This window comes from Pleurodeles waltl, chromosome 8 (genome assembly GCF_031143425.1).
Source record: "Pleurodeles waltl isolate 20211129_DDA chromosome 8, aPleWal1.hap1.20221129, whole genome shotgun sequence".
Lineage (NCBI taxonomy): Eukaryota > Metazoa > Chordata > Amphibia > Caudata > Salamandridae > Pleurodeles > Pleurodeles waltl.
In genome coordinates this window covers 676,252,122-676,272,896 of record NC_090447.1, presented here as the reverse complement: position 1 = coordinate 676,272,896, position 20,775 = coordinate 676,252,122, and the positions used below count along the sequence as shown (strand labels likewise).

General features: G+C 46.1%; 1 protein-coding gene across 3 annotated transcripts in view; it reads left to right on the top strand.

Annotated features, from left to right (window-relative positions):
* The window catches only part of ZBTB11 (zinc finger and BTB domain containing 11), a 1,413,389-nt gene that overhangs the window by 216,358 nt on the left and 1,176,256 nt on the right, over nt 1-20,775 (top strand). Inside the window, exon 4 of one of the 3 annotated variants that reach the window (XM_069204796.1) lies at nt 15,155-15,258. The exons of the other annotated variants lie outside the window; for them this stretch is intronic. Within the exon in view, the coding sequence (XP_069060897.1) occupies nt 15,155-15,258 (104 nt within the window). The remainder of the gene's footprint in view (nt 1-15,154; nt 15,259-20,775) is intronic. 3 annotated transcript variants of the gene reach the window in all.

The window sequence follows — 20,775 nt, the reverse complement described above, 5'->3', positions numbered from 1 at the left end:
ATTTGCATGTTAACTACATTCCTGTAGGAGTAGGAGCTTCCACCTCGCCCAGTGGCCTTGGTCACTTGACTGTGTCAATCAGTAACCCATAGGTTATATTTCGACGTGTTTGCAAGCCTGTGTGCCTGTACCATGTCCTACAATGATCTGACATGACCATTATCGTATGTCTTCCACCATTTTGAGTTCTCTTTCTTCCATTTTCAGTACTTTCTCATTGATGCTGGCATCACACGTCATGACTAGTCTAACCAAGAGAATGTCAGGAGCATATGGTTTGGTCAAATGCATCCTTTATAATAGTTACACCCAGCTGTCTGTAACTGTAACATTTGTGACTGATGTTCCTTTGGACCTGGTGTGTCAATGAGAACTTTGATTATTTCCTCCAGTGGGGGCCTTCCCACTTGTGCCTCAGGTTGCCGTTTGCTGAACCAGGCAGCCAACTCATAGTACATTGCAATTTAGTAAAGCTCAAAGTTGGAGCACCCAGGCCACCTTCTGATGTAGGTAGTTGCAATTAAGTAAACACAACCCAGTGTGTGCTTGCATCGCAAATCAGTTCCTCTAGCAGTCTGTCCAGCTTGTGGAACATGCACTTGGGTACCATCATTTGCACGATAGTAATAGATCAAAATCAATGTGGGTGAGCCACCATCTTCCCCAATTCTGTCCTTCCAATACAATATCCAAAACGTTGCATTGCTTCACAATGCTGTTATTGTTGCTTTAGTATTTTAGTCATTGATAATGGTCTCTTCGCAGTAGATGTGCACTCCTAGGTAAAACAAAAAAAAATGCAACAGGTGCCTCCCAACTGCTCAGCATGCCACAGGGAATGACTCTGTGTCTAATGTAGGGTGCATCGGAAATATACATGACTACACACAGTTGATTCTCAGCCTTGAGATCCTGCCAAACTCCTCCATGGTTACAGTAGTAGCACATCATCGGTGTATAAAGATATCAGTTGCTTCTCTTTGCCCAACTTTGTCTCTATTTGTCCATGTGTTGCATTGTGTTCACAAGTAGTTATGGCTATATGCTATTTCAAAAATTAAGGGAGATGCTGGACATCCCTTTCTTGCTCCTTTCATAATCTTCTGTTGCTGTGAGATGACCTGTACTTGCCAACACATGGTGATGGAGTCCACATATTGCAGTGCGATCCATTTAAAAAAAGGAGGGGCCATGGCCCATTTGTTTCAGCACACTAAATACTAACCTCCAGCCCTCGGGGTCCCCTTCATTGCAGATTTGATAAAGATCCAGCCACTGCTACTATGGCATAAAGTCTGGACCTCGGAACACACCAGTTTTAACAAGGCCATTCTGACAGACTGTACGAAGTCATTATATACATCAAGGGTACCATGGTTAAAATATATTATGACCTTCTTCGAAAAAATGGGCAATAAAGACTATTATACAAACCCAGTCTTGTTGCGGAAGATATCCAGGAAGGACTTGAGCAACTTGGCATTAAACTATCTAGAAGACATACGTTAAGGGGCCGAATCAAATAAAACCTCAGTCATTCACAACCAAATAATTTTGACGGCTGAGGGTATGCAGCCGTACTTGGCAAACGTGGTACCCCCTCGCCACCGTTACGTTCATACTAGATTTAGGCTAGACACTTTTCACCGCCTAGTTTCATTTCCAACTATGAACGACTGGTCCACCTTGTTAAAACCATGCCCCTGTGATGCAAAAACACCTCAATCCACAATCCATGTGGTTTTATTCTGTAATTTTTACGCCTATCAGAGGAAGCGCCTAGTTGTTCCGCTTTTAAGGTCAATCAATCTCCCCCAGTGTCGCACAGCCTATGCCTGTCTTCAGTCACTATCTTCTCTAGAGATGTGCGGAATTTTAGCTAATTTTTTATGTTCTGTATTAAAGATAAGGAAAGCTATGGGGGAGGTGATTGAATTATAACTTATTGTGATAGGGTATTTATTTATTAATACACTAGACTGTTTTATTGTTGTGAGTTTTTTACATTTTCTATTATTTTACTTACTTGACCTTTTATTATATACTGAAACGTATGTATCATAATTGGAGATCTGATATGACTGTTATGTCTTTTATGACTTGTTGAAAGTCGAATAAAGATTTTCTACTACTACTACTACTACTCCAGCCCAGCATTTCTAAGACATTTTCACTGTATTAATAACTGTAAGTACCAAACCTAGGGGCAACATATTTGTTTGGGATAATACCTGACAGTTTCATTATGTTTTTTTAAAAGTTTCTTTATTGATATTTAAGTCAGACAATAGTAAAACCGCCTCAACAACTGGGAATGAGGAAGGAAGGGACCTGATGGGTTGGGGGGATGGGAAGGGGGAGGAAGGGATGGGAGAAGGGGACAAGAGAATTGATGCACGGTTCCAAATTAACAACCGGCATAATCATAATGACACTTAGTTCCCCATCTACTTTTATCTCGGGCAAAATATTTCCGGCGGTTACTTCCCCATCCAGAATATGGCCACCTAACAGGCCATGGAATAAGTGATCTGGTGACATCAGGGCTCCGGTATTTCATGTATCAAGTTTCAGAGCACAGTGGCGCATTATCTCCAGTTGACCCTGGTGTGGAAGCGATTCGGAATACAGCAAATGTGGGATCATCTACAGAGGTGGTCTTCCTTATTGGTGGTGGGGTGGAATCCCTGTGGCCAAGGAATGTTAGTAAGAGTTCCCAAATGTCCTTACTGTGGGGATGTAAGTGCATTAATTCCCAGAAGTGGGCCAACTATTCTTGACAGTAGGTTGCATCTTGTAACCAAGCCTCTACAGTAGAGGTAGGCCGCAGTACCTAATGCATTGCCTCTCTGCGCTAGGCCAGAAGATGAAGTATGGCAGTAAGTTGGTGGTCATTGGCTGGCACATCTTTAATTTAGCCTAAGAGGCTAACTAGGGGGTTGCGCGATGGGAGATGTCATGTAATAGTGTGTATATGTGAGAACAACCCCTTCCAAAACCCTACCACCTTAGGACAAGGTGTATGAAGGAAGCTTGGAATGAAGTGCACCAAAGGTACTTCTGTGGCAGCCCCATTTTGAAAAGCTGTACTGGGGTGCAGTAAGGTCGATGTAGAAATTTAGTTTTTTAACTGCTGTTAGAAATGGGGTCTGTAGTTGGCAGTCGGTTTGCACCCTCTCCAAGTAGGGACCCTCACTCTTCTCAAGATACCTGTCCAGATAACCCCTGCACACCCCCTTAATAGCTTGGCACGAGGAGTCAAGCTTCTCAGAAGCAATGTGTAAAGCATTTGCACATAACACACAGTAATAAGTGAAAACACTACAAAACGACACCACACCAGTTTTATAAAAATAACCAATATTTAGTTATATAAAAAAGACCAAATACAATAAAAAAACAACATACAGTCATAAATATATGAATTCTGCAAAAGTTACTTAAAAAGACAGTTCCTTAAAGTCAATAGCTCTACCTGGGGTTATTACTGCGTCGTGAGCAACAAAACCAACAGTGCAGGCCAGCCATGGCGTCGCGGGCCAGCTACGGTGTCGGGAAAACCCACAAACAGTACCTTTGGAATTGCAGGGCGCCATGATCCTTGTGATGAGCTCCGGAGAGTGGCGTCACTGTGTCGGTCCCAGAGTCGGTGCGGGTGTGAGAAAGTAACCTCTTTCTAGCATTATTACCCCCATTTTTGGCCTGTTTGTCAGTGTGTTTTTACTGTGTCACTGGGATCCTGCTGGCCAGGACCCCGGTGCTCATGGTTTGTGGCCTACTTGTCAGCCTGTTTCACTGTTTTTGTCAGTATGCTCAACTATGTCATTGGAGTCCCCCTAACCAGAACTCCAGTGCTTATGCTCTCTCAGGTTCCAAATTTGTACTTACATACTGGTAACCCAGTATTTCACTCCAAATTGGCATTCTGACAACCCCCTTAGTATATGGTACCCAGGTCATTTGGGTTCAAGGGGATCCTTATGGGCTGCAGCATTTCTTTTGCCATCCATAAGGAGATCCTACAAAGGCTTCTTTAGGACTGACATTGCAGCCTGTGTGAAATAGTGACTGCACTATTTCACAGCCATTTTCACTGCACCAAGTCATTAAAAGTCACTTATATATATCAAACCTTCAGACCCTGAAGGCTGGGTGCAAAGTACCTGTGTGGTGTGTGAGAGCACCCCTGCAGTAGCAGAGGTGCCCCCACCTTGTCCAGGCCCATTTCCCCAGACTTCATGAGTGCAGGTATGCCACTTTAAGTGTGCACTGCTCGTAGGTCAATACCTATGTAAAGCTTCACAATGGTAACTCCGAATATGACCATGTAAGGTTTCTAACAACTGAGAAGTGATTCCAGTATTGTTTGCACAATTCCATGCACCCTAGGTGCTCCACCAAGAACCCCCAGTACTGCCATACCCGTCTTCTGAGATTTGTACTGCAGGTCCAGATGCTGCCACCGCACAGACCGGCTTCTGCCCTCCTGGGGTTTGAGCAGCTCAATCGTCCGACCGTCACCAAGCTGCTGCCTGCACCGTGACCTTTGGGCACCGCATGTCGCACTGTCCCGCCTCGCATCGCAGCCCCGACCCCATCCACACCAGCGCTCCTGATTTCATCAGCCTGGAGTTTGATCTGCAACGCATGTGACCTCAAGGGCTTGACGACCCCCACTGTAGGAGGCTTGCCTTGTTTGTAGTGGGTACCAAAGGCACTTACACCTTATACCAGGTCCAGTTATCCCTTATTAGTGAAATGTAGTCAGTGTCTAGAAGCCAGGCTGTCTCGGGGTAGCTGTAGCTAAGCAGAAAAGTGTTATCTAGGAGACATTCAAAGCTCATGCAATACCACTGTAATCACACAGTACTTACACACCTGAAAGAAAATACTCAGTGTTACAAAAATAAAGGTACTTTATTTTGGTGACACATATGCCAAATATACCTTAGAGGCTATACTCCCCTAGGAGGTAAGTGATATACACAGTATATATACTAGAATACAGTAATGGCTGTAAAAACAGTTATAAAACAGAGCACATAGTGAAAATCACAATAGATAGCAATGGGCCTAGGGTGAACACATACCATATACTAAAATAATGGTATGCGAAAGTCTATTTCCCACCTAGGCAAGTGTAGTGTGTACAGGGGCACTGGGAGTGTAAGAAAACACCAAAGGTAAGTAGTGGAACCTACCCCAGAGCCCAGGAAAGCAGGAGCAAATCACAATAAGTTTTGTAAAACGCACAAGAACACGTGATAGCATATTATGCAAGAACCAGAAGAGACTGCAAGACCCCAACAATGAATTCCTGGACCTGAAGACCTGTGGAAGAAGGGGACCAGGTCCAAGAAGCACTGAAGAGTCTAGGGAGAACAGGAGCCCCTGCTAACCCAGATGAAGGTGCAAAAGAAGAACCACGGGTGAGGAACAGTCACTACTGCACTCAAGAAGACTGATGCAGGTTTCTGGTTGCTGCAGATGATGTCCCACGCTGGATGGATGATTGCAGTCTAGTTTGCGTCGCTGGATTCCGGCAACAAGCCTTGGCACCCGCAAAAGCTTGCAGTTGGAGGAATATGGTGCTGCCTGGGACCAGTAGGGACCTGGTGGCCTCTACCAAGCAAGAGGAGACAGAGGGGGCCCTCAGCAACTCGGAGAGCCCTCGGAAGACCAGGCAGCGTGCACAGGAGTCCCACAGCACAGGAACAAAGAAGGTGCAAAAGGAGGCCCACGTGGCACGACACAAAGGACTTCTACGGCAGCGAGAACCACAAAGGAGGCTGTGTGTCGCAGGAAGGAGTGCTGGGGGCCAAAGCTGCACGGTGCACAAAGAACTTCATGGAAGGATGCCAACAAGCCTTGGCAACTGCAAAACACGCAGTGCATTTGGGTACTGTCTTGCTTGGGAGGCAAGCTCTTACCTCCACCAAAGTTGAACAGCTGGACCTTAGGACCATCAGGACCACTTCAGTCCACCAACAGTGATGCTGGATTCACGCACTTCGTCAGGAGAGGGGACCCACGCCACCGGTCGTCAGTGCAGAGAGGTGCCTGCTGAAGCAGGGAAGTGACTCCTTCACTTCAAGGGAGATTCCTTCGTTCTTCTTTTGCAGGCTGAAGACAGGCAGTCCTCGAGATGCACGACCTGAAAACAGTTGCAGTTACTGGCAGGAGCTGAAGATACAATGTTGCAGGAGCCGTCTTTGCTTCTTTGTTGCAGTTTGTAGAGTTCCTGGAGGGTCCAGATGCAGTTTCATCGGTAGAAGGTGAAGTAAAGGATGCAGAGGAGTCCTGCTGGGGTCTTGTAATACGAATCTGAAGAACCATCTAAGAGAGAGACCCTAAATATCCCTGAAAGGAGGATTGGTCAGGTACACAGGTAAGCACGTATCAGGAGAGGGCTCGGACGTCACCTGCTGCCACTGGCCACTCGGATGCTCCCAGAGTGCCCCACCACCCTGAAATCCAAGATGGCAAAGCCAAGGGACAGTCTGGAGGAGCTCTGGGCACCACCCCTGGGGTGGTGATGGACAGGGGAGTGGTCACTCCCCTTTCCTTTGTCCAGTTTCGTGCCAGAGCAGGGACTGGGGATCCCCGAACCAGTGTCGACTGGATTATGCAAGGAGGGCACCATCTGTGCCCTTCAAAGCATTTCCAGAGACTCTGGGAGGCTACTCCTCCCATGCCTGTAACACCTATTTCCAAAGGGAGAGGGTATAACGCCCCTCTCCCAAAGGAAATGCTTTGTTCTGCCTTCCTGGGCTTGAGCTGCTTGAGCAACAGGAGGGCAGAAACCTGTCTGTGAGGTGGTAGCAGGTTAGGCTGCCTGGAAAACCTCAGAAGGCTGGTATGGCAGTACTGGGGGTACACTGTGGAGCTCCTAGAGTGCATGGAATTGTACAACCAATACTAGAATAAGTTTTGGGGTACATGGCCATATTCAGAGTTACAATTGTGCAGCTGGACATAGGTATTCACCTGTGTCCAGTGCACATGTAAAATGGTGTCCCCGCACTCACAAAGTCAGGGGAAATGGTCCTGGATGACTTTGGGGCGCCTCTGCTAGGGCAAGGGTGCCCTCACACACAGGTACTTTGCACCTAGCCTTCAGGGTTGGAAAGCCTGACATATAGTTGACTTATAAGTGACATGGTGCAGTGAAAATGGCTGTGAAAGGCTGCATGCATCATTTCACACAGGCTTGTAGGAGGCTGGCCTGGTTTGTAGTGGGTACCTTGGGTACTTACACCTTATTGCAGGTCTAGTTATCCCTTATTATTGAAATGTAGTAGTGTTCTAGCAGGCTGATAGAGGTAGCTATAGCAGAGCAGCTTAGGCTGAACTAAAAGACATGCAAAGCTCATGCAGTACCACTTGTAGTTACACAGTACTTATACACAAGTAAAGACAATACTCAGGGTTACCAAAAATAAAGGTATTTATTTGGGTGACACAGTACCAAAAATATCTTAGAGACAATACTCCTTCTGGAGGTAAGTATTATACACAATATATACACTAGGCACCAAAATTAGACAAGTAAATTGTCATAGAACAATGCAAACAATAGGAAATGCTATAGAATGCAATGGGAGAAAATAGGTCTAAGGGCAAACCATATACTAAAAGTGGAATGGGAATCACGAATTACCCCTAGACAAGTGTAGTGTGTGCAGAATCACTGGGAGAGTAAGAATACAGTAAAGGTAAGTAAATTACCCCACCCCGGAGCCCAGAAAAGCTGGAGTAAAGTACTGCAAGTTTCCTCAGGGCACACTACCTTGTGATTGGGATTTTGCAGCAACCAACCAAGTCTACAAAGAACAACTGCTGGATTCCTGGACCTGAAGACCTGCAAAGGAAGGGGACCAAGTCCAGAAGTTTCAGGAAGGACAGGAGCCCCTGCCAACCCAGAAGAGGGTGCAAAAGGAGTGTCCCCGGTTAGTCAAAGACTGCAGGAATGCACCCTAGGAAGATGCCAGCAGGGTTTCTGCGTGATGCAAAAGATGTCCCACGACGTGAAGATCGTGGCAGACGAGATTTTGTGTTGGAAGTCACCAACAAGCCTTGGCTACGACAAAAGTGTGTTTTTCATCAAAATGGCGCTGGATGGACCTAGGAGGGACCAGGGGGCCTCAACTCTGTGTGAGGGTGAAGAGGGGGCTCTCAGCACTTGAGAGCCCTCAGGATGCCAGCCAGCACCCCCGGGAGTTGCAGAATCCGGGGACAGAGGAGGTGCAAAACACGGTTGATGCAGCACAACAAAAGAAGCTCCCACGCTGCCGGAGAACAACTCAAGGAGTTGAGCATCGCAGAATGGAGTGCTGGGGACCTGGGCCAGGCTGTGCACGAAGGAATTTTGCAAAGAGTGCACAGAGGCCTCAGGAGGTGAAGACACAAAACACAGGGGTACCGTCGCTCTCAGGGAAGGCAAAGTCTTACCTTCTCCAAATTGCATTAACAGGACCTCAGGACAGTCTGCGTCAAAGATTTCCACCCTCTGTGTCCTTAGGAGCATGCTCGTTGCTGTGAGAGGAGTCCAAGGATACTGGTCGGCGTCTTGGAAGGTCCCTGCTTGGAGCAGGGGAGTGACTCTGTCACTCCACGGGAGATTTCTTCGGCTCTTCTGGTGTAGGATGAAGACAGGGAGTCTCCAGAGCGTGCACACCGTGGAAACTGTTGCAGTTGCTGACTTGGAGCTGAGGTTGCTAAAGAAAAGTATCTCCAGTAGATACTTTGTTGCAGTTACAGCGTTTCTTGGAGCAGGCTGCGGTTGATCCGAGGTCAGAGGATGCTGAAGTTGTTGCAGAGGATTCCTGAAGTAAACTTGCAAGCAGAATCTGAAGAGAACCCACATGAGAGACCCTAACTAGCCCTGAGAGGGGGATTGGCTACCTTATCAGGTATGGACCTATCAGGAGGTGTCTCTGATGTCACCTGCTGGCACTGGCCACTCAGAGCCCTCCAGAGTGCCCCCACACCTTGCAAAGCTAGATGGCTGAAGTCTGGGACACACTGGAGGAGTTCTGGGCATCACCCCTAGGGTGGTGACAGACAGGGGAGTAGTCACTCCCCTTTCCTTTGTCCAGTTTCACGCTAGAGCAGGAGAGAAGGGGTCCCTGAACCGGTGTAGACTGGTTTATGCAAGGAGGGTACCATCTGTGCCCTTCAAAGCATTTCCAGATGCTGGGGGAGGCTACCCCTCTCCAGCCTGTAACACCTATTTCCAAAGGGAGAGGGTATAACACCCTGCTCTCAAACGAAATGCTTTGTTCTGCCTTCCTGGGACTGGGCTGCCCAGACCCCAGGAGGACAGAACCCGGTCTGTGAGGTGGATGCAGCTGTAGCTGCAGTGCAGGCCTCAGAGAGCTGGTTTGGCAGTACTGGGGGGTCCATGGTGGAGACCCCAGGATGGATGGAATTGGCTCCCCAATACCAGATTGGGAATGGGGGGGGACCATTCCATGATCTTAGGCATGTTACATGGTCATATTCGGAGTTACCATTGTGAAGCTACATATAGGTATTGACCTATATGTAGTGTACGCTTGTAATGGCGTCCCCGCACTCACAAAGTCCAGGGAAATGGCCCTGAACTATGTGGGGGCACCTTTGCTAGTGCAAAGGTGCCCTCACACTTAGTAACTTTGCACCTAACCTTCAGCAAGTGAAGGTTAGACATATAGGTGACTTATAAGTTACTTAAGTGCAGTGAAAATGGCTGGGAAATAGTGTGTGCACTATTTCATGTAGGCTGCAGTGGCAGTCCTGTGTAAGGGTTTGTCTGAGCTCCCTATGGGTGGCAAAAGAAATGCTTCCGCCCATATGGATCTCCTGGAACCCCAATGCCCTGGGTACCTAGGTACCATATACTAGGGACTTAGAAGTGGGAGTCCAGTGTGCCAATTGAAATTGGTAAGTGAAGTCAAATTTAAAAGCAGAGAGAGCATAAGCACTGAGGTTCTGATTAGCAGAGCCTCAGTGACACAGTTAAGCACTACACAGGCATACACATTAGGCCATACACTATGAGCACTGGGGTCCTGACCACCAGGATCCCAGTGAGACAGACAAAAACATACTGACATACAGGTAAAAATGGGGGTAACATGCCAAGGAAGATGGTACTTTCCTGCAAGGCTAAAATGGCAGTCATGTAGAAGCCTTTGCATGGGCTCCGTATGAGTGGCAAAAGTAATGCTGCATAACCATAGGGATCCCTTGGAACCCCAATGCCCTGTGTACCTAGATACCATATGCAAGGGACTTATAAGGGGGGCCAGTATGCCAATTTGGAGTGAAATACTGAGTCACCAGTATGGAGTGGTCAATTTAGAAACAGAAAGAGCTATGAAGTGAGTCCCAAATAAGTATGGTCTCAGCTTCTTCAGGGCCCAGACCACAGCAAAGGTCTGCTTCTCTGTGGCTGACCAACGCGTTTCTCTAGGGGTCACCCTTTTACTAATAAAAGCAACAGGTTGATCCTGGCCCTCTGAAATGAGTTTTGATAGCACTGCCCCAGCCACTACCTCTGAAGCATCTCTCTGGACAATAAACTTCTTTGAAGAGTTTGGGCTTTTTAGGACAGCTGCAGTACACATAGCCTGCTTACGCTCCCCAAAAGCTTTTTGACAGCTAGCTGTCCAAAATACCCTTTTAGGCATCTTTTTAGAAATGAGGTCATTAAGAGGGGCAACAATGGAGCTAAAGTACTTAATGAACCTCCTGTAGTACCCAGTGAGACCAAGAAAGGCTCTGACCTGAGTCTGTGTAGTAGTGAGAGACCAGTCTAAGATAGTCTGTGGTGGCTATCAGTGTTATTGTGGGCGTCAGTCACTTGGTACTGATTACTAAGTAGGTGTTGCTCAGGGGCTACCAGTTTTTCCATCACCATTGTGACACTGGCACCTGTGTCCCTGTATGTCTCAACCTGAACACCATTTATTAGGGGTTGTTGCTTGTACTTATCTATGTTAAGGGGACAAGCAACAAGGGTGGCAAGGTCAATTCCACCATCTGAGACTAAAACAGCCTCAGTGGTTTCCCTAAGTAAACCAACCCCTACTACATTACCAAAAGTGAGCCCTGCCACACCCTTGGAGTGGCTTTTTGTAGTGTTTTTCCCACCACCCTTGCTATTCCTAGGGGCACTAGTGGAAGCAGTGGGGGTTGTGGTGGTGGGAGCTTTGGTATTTTTCATGGGACAAGGGAGGTCACTTGACAATGACCTTTGTTTTTACACATGTAACACCACAGCTTTTTCTGTTGGTTGCAAGATGATTTAGACCCACCCCCAGCGGTTTTTCTTGGGCCTGATGAAGAATCTTGCTTTTTATCTTTGTCCTCACCTTTTGTCATGTGACTTACCATCCTTCTTCTTGTCCTAGTCACCCCCTGTATTAGCTTTTCTGCTTGTCTGCCTTCTTTCCCAATTGTTGGGGAGAGGTCAGATCTGAGTCTACCATCTACTGGTGCAACAAGTCAAACACACAGTTGTTTAAAATATGCTCTCTCGGAATCAGAGTATAAAAACCCTCATAGTCAGACACTTTGCTGCCATGTAACCAACCTTCAAAAGCCATCCAGAACAGTCCATAACGTCTATCCAATCTTGTGAAGGCTCTTTTCTGGTCTCTCTGAACTTTATCCTATATTGTTGAGTGCTTAAGCCAAATCCATCTGTCGCGGGTTGGCCCTTGTTTCGTAACGCAACCTGATCATGGAAACAATGGTGAAGTACCCCGGGGACACTTCAAGAAGTGGAAAACCTGCATTGTTCATCAGGGGCACTGAAAATGGCAGCCTCTTCCAGGATGCGGACCACTTCCGGGGTCGCGACTTCATGGCGCGAACCTCACCGGAAGAGGAAGTCAATGGAGGAGCAAAAGGTGAGGAGAGAGACACAAGCGTATCAACCGAAGCTCTCATTGGAGAAGAAGACGCGGGACCCGATCCAAGGTAGAGACGAATGGGTAGGAGTGAAGCAGAGCCGGAAAAGCTACTGTGGGAGCAGAAGAGCCAGCTGGAGCAACCCCATGCATATATAAACACGGATCAGCCTAGCCACGTTCCAGGAGGCACGTGGCTTCACAAGGTACAGGCCTATTTAAAGGAAGGCCGGGTAACAATACAACGGGAGAGGGGAGGCAGAAAGGGGGAGAGAGAAACAGTAGGGAAACCCAAAAAAAGGGAGTATTAAGGAATTTGGAGAGGAGTCCTCTTTGTTTACTGATCTATTTACCCTGGTGTCAGGAGAAATAGACCATCCTCTGCATGATTCACCTATAGACTTTCACTGTTTTGTTATTGTGGACCTGTGGGAAAAACATGGAGAAGTACAATTTACCCCACCCTCACTGACCTCCCACCTACACCTTCCCGGTGCCCAAGTAAATCCTGCATTAAGAACCCAAGAACTGTTGCTTTGGTTCTCATTATCCTAATGAGACTACTGGATTCGGGCGTCAATCACTTATATTGCGGGGGACTGAGTCTGATCCCACACCAGGTGACACCTATCGGCCTAATATAGGTTTTGTTCTGTCTAACTAGCAGTGCCTTATCCCCACCCAAGAGCAGGGTGATTGGGCAACCGGGCGCATGATACAAATGACTCCTCAGGGAAATCGTGGTCACTCAGATCTCATCCGTTTCTCTCAGTTACATTAGTCTCACGTATGCGAGGACAGTCAGAGGCAGAGTATAGTTCAATAAGGTTTTATTGAAGCAACTGCATCTTAGATAATAAAGCATGTATCGCAATAACTAGGATGATGAAGCATGACGGGATTAAGATTGTGACAAAGAGAGTAAAACACAAAAATAACGCTACCATGTTGTCACTACGGTTTTTAAGAATAGTTCCTACCTAGACTATGTTAGAGCACAGTACGTTAAGCTCCAATTCTGCCCTTCAGGTTGCCCTGGGAAGACATCATCCCTCATACCTGAGCGAGAGGTCTGTAGTCTACATAGGCAGCTGCAGCGAAGCAATCAGCATACAGTTGTGGTCATCTGGCTGGAATCTTCCTCTAACGTACATGGGTCAAAGTAGTGTTTTTATAATAAAGCATCTAATGTTCCAAGAAAGGATCCCCATGTAGGAGTGTGTATGTTTCTGTGAACATTGGAGACAAAGGCTACCACTTTTGCCAGCAACCTATCTTACTACAGCCTTGAGAGAAGCACAGAGTGAAAGAAATGTTTTGTTTAAGAACTTAGTGCTGACCTAGGCGAAGAACAGCTGGACAGAGAAAATAAAACAAGACCGCAAATATGGCTATTGTTAAAATAATATACCAAAGCTGGGATAAAACATATCTAGGTGAGTTCAGGCCTAGTTTGCTAAAATAACGTGTATAAAACTATAGCTAAAATAGCTACACAACAGAACCACTTACCTGAATCCGTCCTCTTAGTGTTTTCTTTAGGAGCATCTACATGACTGGCGAGGAATCTTCATCAGCCCAGGACAGCCCAATTAAACCTCTTCAGTCCCAGCTACAGAAAGGAGACAAGAAGCAAGTTTAATCAGAGAGACGCTTATTTTTTTTCCTTTCAAAAGAATAAGGCAGTATATTTGAAAATAAAATTCACCTTCATTAGAAAAATCATCTTCATAGAATTGTTTTACTGCTATCCCACCCCTTACAGTGGGATCAGAAGTGGGATTCTTGGTTATCCTCATACTCCACTTGATAGAGTTGTTAGGGAAAAAGGGAAGCCAGAGACAGGCATGGATGAGATGATTAGGCAATTGGCGGAAGGACAGAGGCATTTACAACGGATATTTGAGGAACAAACAAGGAACGGCCAAAGAGATAGAGAACAGCTACAAGAAGCCCTGAAAAGCCAGGCATCCATAAGTGCCCACTATCAGTTAGTCCACAAAGTTATCCGAAACTGTTGCAAGCACTAAGTTCCACCCAACCGTTCCAAGTTTTGTCTTGCAAAAAATATCTGACAGGAGAAGATCCTAATTCTTCTTCACTAATTTTGAGAGGGAGGCCCTTTCAGCCTCATGGCCCAAAGAAAAATGGGGCCAATATATCGCTCCATTACTAACAGGGGAACCGCAAACAGCTTATCAAGCAGCTATGCCGGGAGGTCTGACACCGTATGATGAGATCAAGAAAGCCATATTGGAGAGATTATGTTTTGATTGTGAGCATTACAGGGTGAGATTTTGTTGCGAGAAATGGGGTCACAATGATACCGCTCAGGTATTATACTATAGGATACAAGACATAGGGATAAGGTGGTTAAAACCTGAAGAGTCAACCAAAGAAGAGTTAGTACAGAAAATATTGCTGGAACAATACTTAGAATCCCTGCCTATTTAAACCCAACAATGGATTAGACAACATCCCAGAGCATCAGTACCTAAGGCTATTGAGCTAGCTAGTGCTTATCATCGCACTATCGACATAAAAGCAACCCCTTCTCGAAATTTCAGAGCACTACACCCCCCCCGGATATATATTCCTCTGAGAGACATACCTCTAGAGGTATCCCAAATGTTCGTAGGTCCCCCGTCCTTTGGGAAAAGAAATGATATCACAGTCACAATGTTATCACTTTGCTGACTGGGGACACATAGCCTGTAACTGCCCTCGAAGGGTCCCTAATCCCAAACCAATGGAAATAGGAGTTTCTAAGGGGAGAGTCCTCTGCGCCGGGGGTAAAAACACCAAATATGTGATAGAGATGACAGTGAATGAGATAACCACCCCTGTATTAATTGACTCTGGGTGTTGTCAATTTGTAATCCGAGGTGTGCTGGTGAAACCAACCCAGTGGGAGGAGGAAAACAAAATGGCAATAACCTGTGTACATGGGGAAACCCGAGTCTACCCCATAGCCCAAATAGACATTGAGTGGCGGGAAAAATGTGAACATCTTAAGGTAGGAGTTATCACAGGTTTGATTGAAGACCTTATTATGGGTGCAGACTATCCAGATTTTTTATCATTAATGGATAGGGCTATCCATCGAGAGAAAACCCAGGAGTGGCTATTAAAGGCTCCCTTTCATGATCAAATGATAAAGGGAGGTAAGGAAAAATACAAAATAAGTCGACAAGAAAAAAGAGAAAACAAAAAGACATATATTGGCCTACCTCACATGTGTTCCTTCTTTTTCACAGCACCACCAGACGATTCTCTGATGGGGAGCTTCTGTGTAAATCAGAGGGAAGACCCTACCCTTAGGAACATCTGGGAGCAGGTTGTTCCAGAGACCCAAGATAAGGTAGGAATCACCTTCTTCTTAAGAAAGGGTCTGTTATACAGATGGGTAAAAGCCCCAGGTAAAACACAGACTCAGCTGCTAGTACCCCAACCATTCAGACTCCAGGTTTTACACTTGGCTCATAGTAAAACGGAGGGGGGCATTACGCTCGCGAAAAGACGGAGTCCTACTTGCTCCATAGATTCTGTTGGCCGAGGGTGTACTCAGATGTCAAAGTTTTGTGCTTCTTGTAAAAATTGTCAGTTGGTCAATCACCCTCAACAACCTAAAGCTCCTTTACTCCCCTTACCAATTATCAATATCCCATTCACCACAGTAGGAATGGACTTGGTTGGGCCCATAGTTACTTCAACCCGGGGTAATAAATACATATTAGTACACGTTGACTATGCCACCTGATATCCCAAAGCGGTACCATCGCAAACTATTAACACACAAACGGTAGCTCAGGGCATGATCAAATTCTTTACCAGAGGAGGTTTCCCTAAGGAACTAATAACGGACCAGGGCACTCTGTTCGTATCCTATTTAATAAAACAGATATGTACACTGCTAGGTGTAAAACAAAGAAGGACCGCAGTCTACCATCCACAAACAAACGGTTTAGTTGAGAGATACAACCGTACTATCAAATTCCTACTGAAGAAGACCATATCTGATAATGGGAGGGCCTGGGTTAGAAAACTACCCCTAGTTCTATACGCCATTAGAACCCATGTACAATCCTCTACAGGACACTGCCCTTTTGAACTGGTATTTGGAAAAAGTCCCTGAAGTTTGTTAGATATGGGCCCATAAAGATGGGAAGAGGACGAAGATGAGGAAAAGAAGATACTGGAATATGCCAAGGAACTAAGGGACAATCTACATTCTCTATGGGCTGACGTACATAAACACATGGAGGATACGCAAAGGAGACAGAAACACTATTATGATCAGGGAAGTAAGCTTAGGGAACTGCAGGTAGGGAAGAGTCCTTATTCTGTCACCCTCATCTGAAAACAAACTATTAGCCAAATGGCAGGGACCTTATCAAGTAATAGGAAAAGTCTCTCACGTCACATACAAAATCGCAGTACCTCATGCCCGCAAGAGCAAACAGATATATCATATTAACTTATTAAAGGAGTGGATAGAAGAATAACCCATAAATCTCCCCTCTAGACAAGTAGCTTAAGTCACGCATACTCAAGGTTTAAGTATCCAGTTTCCCCCCTCAACCCCAGAAGGGGACGAATCCTTCCCAAGTCTAAATGAGCAATTAACCGGGCCGAAACCCTATAGCTCAACATCACATATACGCTGAAAAAGGGGAACACATACGATTAAGACCCTATCGTATCCCAGAGGCTCGAAGACAGGCCGTAGAGGACGAGAAAGAAAATGTTAGATAGTGATATTATAGAACCACCATCCAGTCCCTGGTGCTCACCTATTGTACTAGTCCTGAAACCTAATAACACTGTCCGGTTTTGTATCGACTTCCGACAATTAAACGCAATGTCTACCTTTGATACTTACCCTGTGCACCGGATGGATGAAATGATCGAACAGTTGGGAGCAGCTCGACATCTCACCACCTTAGATTTAACCAAAGGGCACTGGCAGATACCATTAGCACAAGAGGATAGATGCAAAACGGCCTTTGCCACTCCTTTTGGACGTTATTAGTTTAAAGTAATGCCATTCGGACTACATAGAGCCCCTGACACCTTTTAGAGACTTATGGACCAGATAGTTTGTACCCACAAAACATACGCAGCTGCCTATTCAGATGAGATTGTCGTTTTTAGCCTTTCTTGGGAGAGTCACCTGAAGCACTTAGAAGCCATAATTCTAACCCTCAAGGAAGCTAAATTAACAGCAAATCCAAGAAAATTTCGGGTATCACATAGAACAGGGCACCACCCAACCTCAGATCCACAAAATACAAGGCATTCCCTATCCCACTACTAAGAAACAAATAAGTTCAGTTTTAGGCAAGGTTGGATATTACAGAAGGTTTATTCCTCACTTTTTCGCTAAAGCTGCAGCTTTGACGGATTTACTCCAGGCTAAACATCCGACGCGCCACATATCCCTAACACCACAACAAAAAGACAAATTTGATATATTGAGGAAGATCCTTTGTATCCACTCTTTCCTTTTTTGTCCGGATTTTTCCAAACCTTTTGTTCTTCAGACAGATGCCTCTAATCTGGGATTAGGAGCAGTACAACTACAACCTGATGACCTTGGGGAATTCCATCCAGTAGTGTATATTAGCCAAAAGCTATAGCCACGGGAACTAAGATATCCGACCATTGAAAAGGAATGCTTGTGCATTAAATGAGCCATTGAAGCACTGCAATACTATTTATGGGGATGTTCATTCCACCTTCCTCCCTTAACTTGGTTGGCCCGTCATAAAAACACTAATCCTAGGATTCTTTGTTGTTTTTTATCACTTCAACCTTTCTCCTTCCAGGTCTTGCATACATCAGGCAGGGAGATGATTCTGGCTGATTTCCTGTCATGGACTCCGGACTCTACATGGCCCGATCGGCCATGCTTGGATGACGGGCTGTGTGGCGGTTCGGTCCTCACTTCGAACGGCGACCCGATCATGGAAACAATGGTGAAATACCCCAGGGGCACTTAGATAAGTGGAACACCTGCATTGTTCCCCAGGGGCACTGAAAGTGGCAGCCTCCTCCGGGACTCAAACTCATGGTGCGAACTTCACCGGAAGAGGAAGTCTGAGGAGAAAAAGGCAAGGAGAGAGACGCAAGCGTCTCAACCGAAGCAGAAAAAGGGACAGAGGAGACTCTCATGGGAGTAGAAGACGTGGGACCCGATCCACGGCAGAGACAAGCTGGTAGGAGTGAAGCAGACCTGGAAAAACTACAGCGGGAGCAGAAGAGCCATCCGGAGCAACCCCAGCCATATATTAACACTGAGCAGCCCAGCCACGTTCCAGGAGGGATGTGGCTTTACAAGGTATGGGCCTATTTAAAGGAGGGCCAGGCTACAATACAACGGGTGAGGGGAGGCAGAAAGTGGGAGAGAGAGAGACAGTAGGGAAACCCTAAAAAAAGGGACTACTGGGGAATTTGGAGAGTAGTAATCTTTGTTTACTGATCTATTTACCCTGGTGTCAGGAGAAATACATCCTCCTCTGTATGATTCACCTGTAGACTGTTTCACTGTTTTGTTGTTGTGGACTACTGGGCAAACACATGGACAAGTATGATTTACCCCACCCTCACTGACCTCCCACCTACATCTCCCAGGTGCCCAAGTAAACCCTGCATCAAGACCCCAAGAATCACTTACCTGAAACTGTCCTCTTTGTGTTTTTTTTGAGGAGCATCTACATGACTGGCGAGGAATGTTAATCAGCCCAGGACAGCCCAATTGAACCTCTTCAGTCCCAGCTACAAAAAGGTGATAAGAAGAAAGCTTAACCAGAGAGACGCTTATTTTTTTCCTTTCAAAAGAATAAGACAGTTTAATTGAAAATAAAATTCACCTTCATTAGAAAAATGATCTTAGTAGAACTGTTTTACTGCTATCCCACCCGTTACACCATCCAAGTTTGCTGTATTCAAAACATTGTAATTATCTGAATCTTCCTCCCTGACAGTCAGAAGTCTGTCCCTCCCATTGCCAGAAAAGGACATCCAAAGAATAGCAGCCCACAGCATCTGAGGGGCCCTCTGTACTTTACAGGTCCTCTCAAGTGCAGCAAACACTTGTAGATGTCATCCCCCTCCTTGTAAGGGGGAACAATTTTGTGCAAGTTCCTGGAATCAGAGGTATTCTCCCTAACACCATAGTTCCCGAAACTGCTGCTGCTGCCACCATGGGGAACTAACCACAACCCCTGCCTTTCTCTCTCCACAGCTAAGGCCTCCCTATCTAGGACTAGCTGTTGCTGTTGCAGCCTCAGCCTGCCCCCCCCCCCTCCAACTTCAGCTTTCTGAACTCCATATCTATGGAGTCATCTGGAGTGGAAGTGTGGGACCCCAAAAACTGAGGTGACATGAGAATGGGCAGAGGTAGATCATTCCCTAACCTTGGTAACCCTATTGACCTGACTTCTGGGTGTGAAGGGAGCTCTTCTAGAGTGACTATCGCTCTTAATGCCAGCTATACTAGATGGTTTGCTAGGGGTAAGATCTTTTGAGGAGCCCTCTGAATCTTCAGGCTGATCCTCTGTTTCTAAAGGATTAGAATCCCCCTCCTCCTCCTAGTTACCAGACTGCTGCTGGTTATTCTGGAGAAGGAGACTCAAAAGGAAATTCTTGTTAGGGTTATTCCCTACATCTAAGCTCCCTTCTGAGCAAAGCCCCTTGAGTTATTTGAAGGTTATGCCCACATAGGGAGTACCCATGACCTCAGAGCTAGGCCCAGCAGTAGACATAGTGTAGTGAGTGTTAGAGTACGTGAAGAGAAAAGACCTACTGTACTGAAACCCTAGTCTCTTAGAAAGGAAAGTAAGAGACTGGATCCCTGTAACTAGGTATATGTGTATAGCCCTAGGTATAGAGTACACTTTCCTGCGGAAAGCACCGGCGACAGAGTGATAAGGCAATTGCAAGTACTTATCCCACTGCTGCACCACCAATGTAGGAGGCTGGCCTGGTTTGTAGTGGGTACCAAAGGTACTTACACCTTATACCAGGTCCAGTTATCACTAATTAGTGAAATGTAGTCAGTGTCTAGAAGCCAGGCTGTCTAGGGGTAGCTGTAGCTGATCAGCCAAGACATATCTAGGAGACTTGCAAAGCTCATGCAATACCACTGTGGTCACACAGCACTTACACACATGAAAGAGAATACTCAATGTTAAAAAAAATAAAGTTACTTTATTTTGGTGACACAAATGCCAAATATACCTTAGAGACTATACTCCCTTAGGAGGTAAGTAAAATACACAGTATATACACTAGAATGCAAAATGGCTGCAAATAGTGAAAATCACAATAGTTAGCAGTGGACCTGGGGGAACACAAACCATATACTAAAATAGTGGAATGCGAAAGTCGGTTTCCCACCTAGCCAAGTGTAGTGTGTACAGGGGCGCTGGGAGTGTAAGAAAACACCAAAGGTAAGTAGTGGAACCCACCCCAGAGCCCAGGAAAGCAGGAGTAAATCACAGTAAGTTTCCTAAAACACACAAGAACATCTGATAGAAGATAATGCAAGAACCAGAAGAGACTGCAAGACACCAAGGATGGATTCCTGGACCTGAAGACTTGTGGAAGAAGGGGACCAAGTCCAAGAAGCACTGAAGAGTCCAGGGAGAACAGGAGACCCTGCTAACCCAGATGAAGGTGCAAAAGAAGAACCACCGGGGAAGAACAGTCAGTACTGCATGGATGTGGGTTCCTGGTTAGTGCAGATGATGTCCCACGCTGGATGGATGATTGTAGTCTGGTTTGCGTCGTTGGATTCAGCCAACAAGCCTTGGAACACGCAAAAGCTCACTGTTGGAGGAAAATGGCGCTGTCTGGGACCAGGAGGGACCTGCTG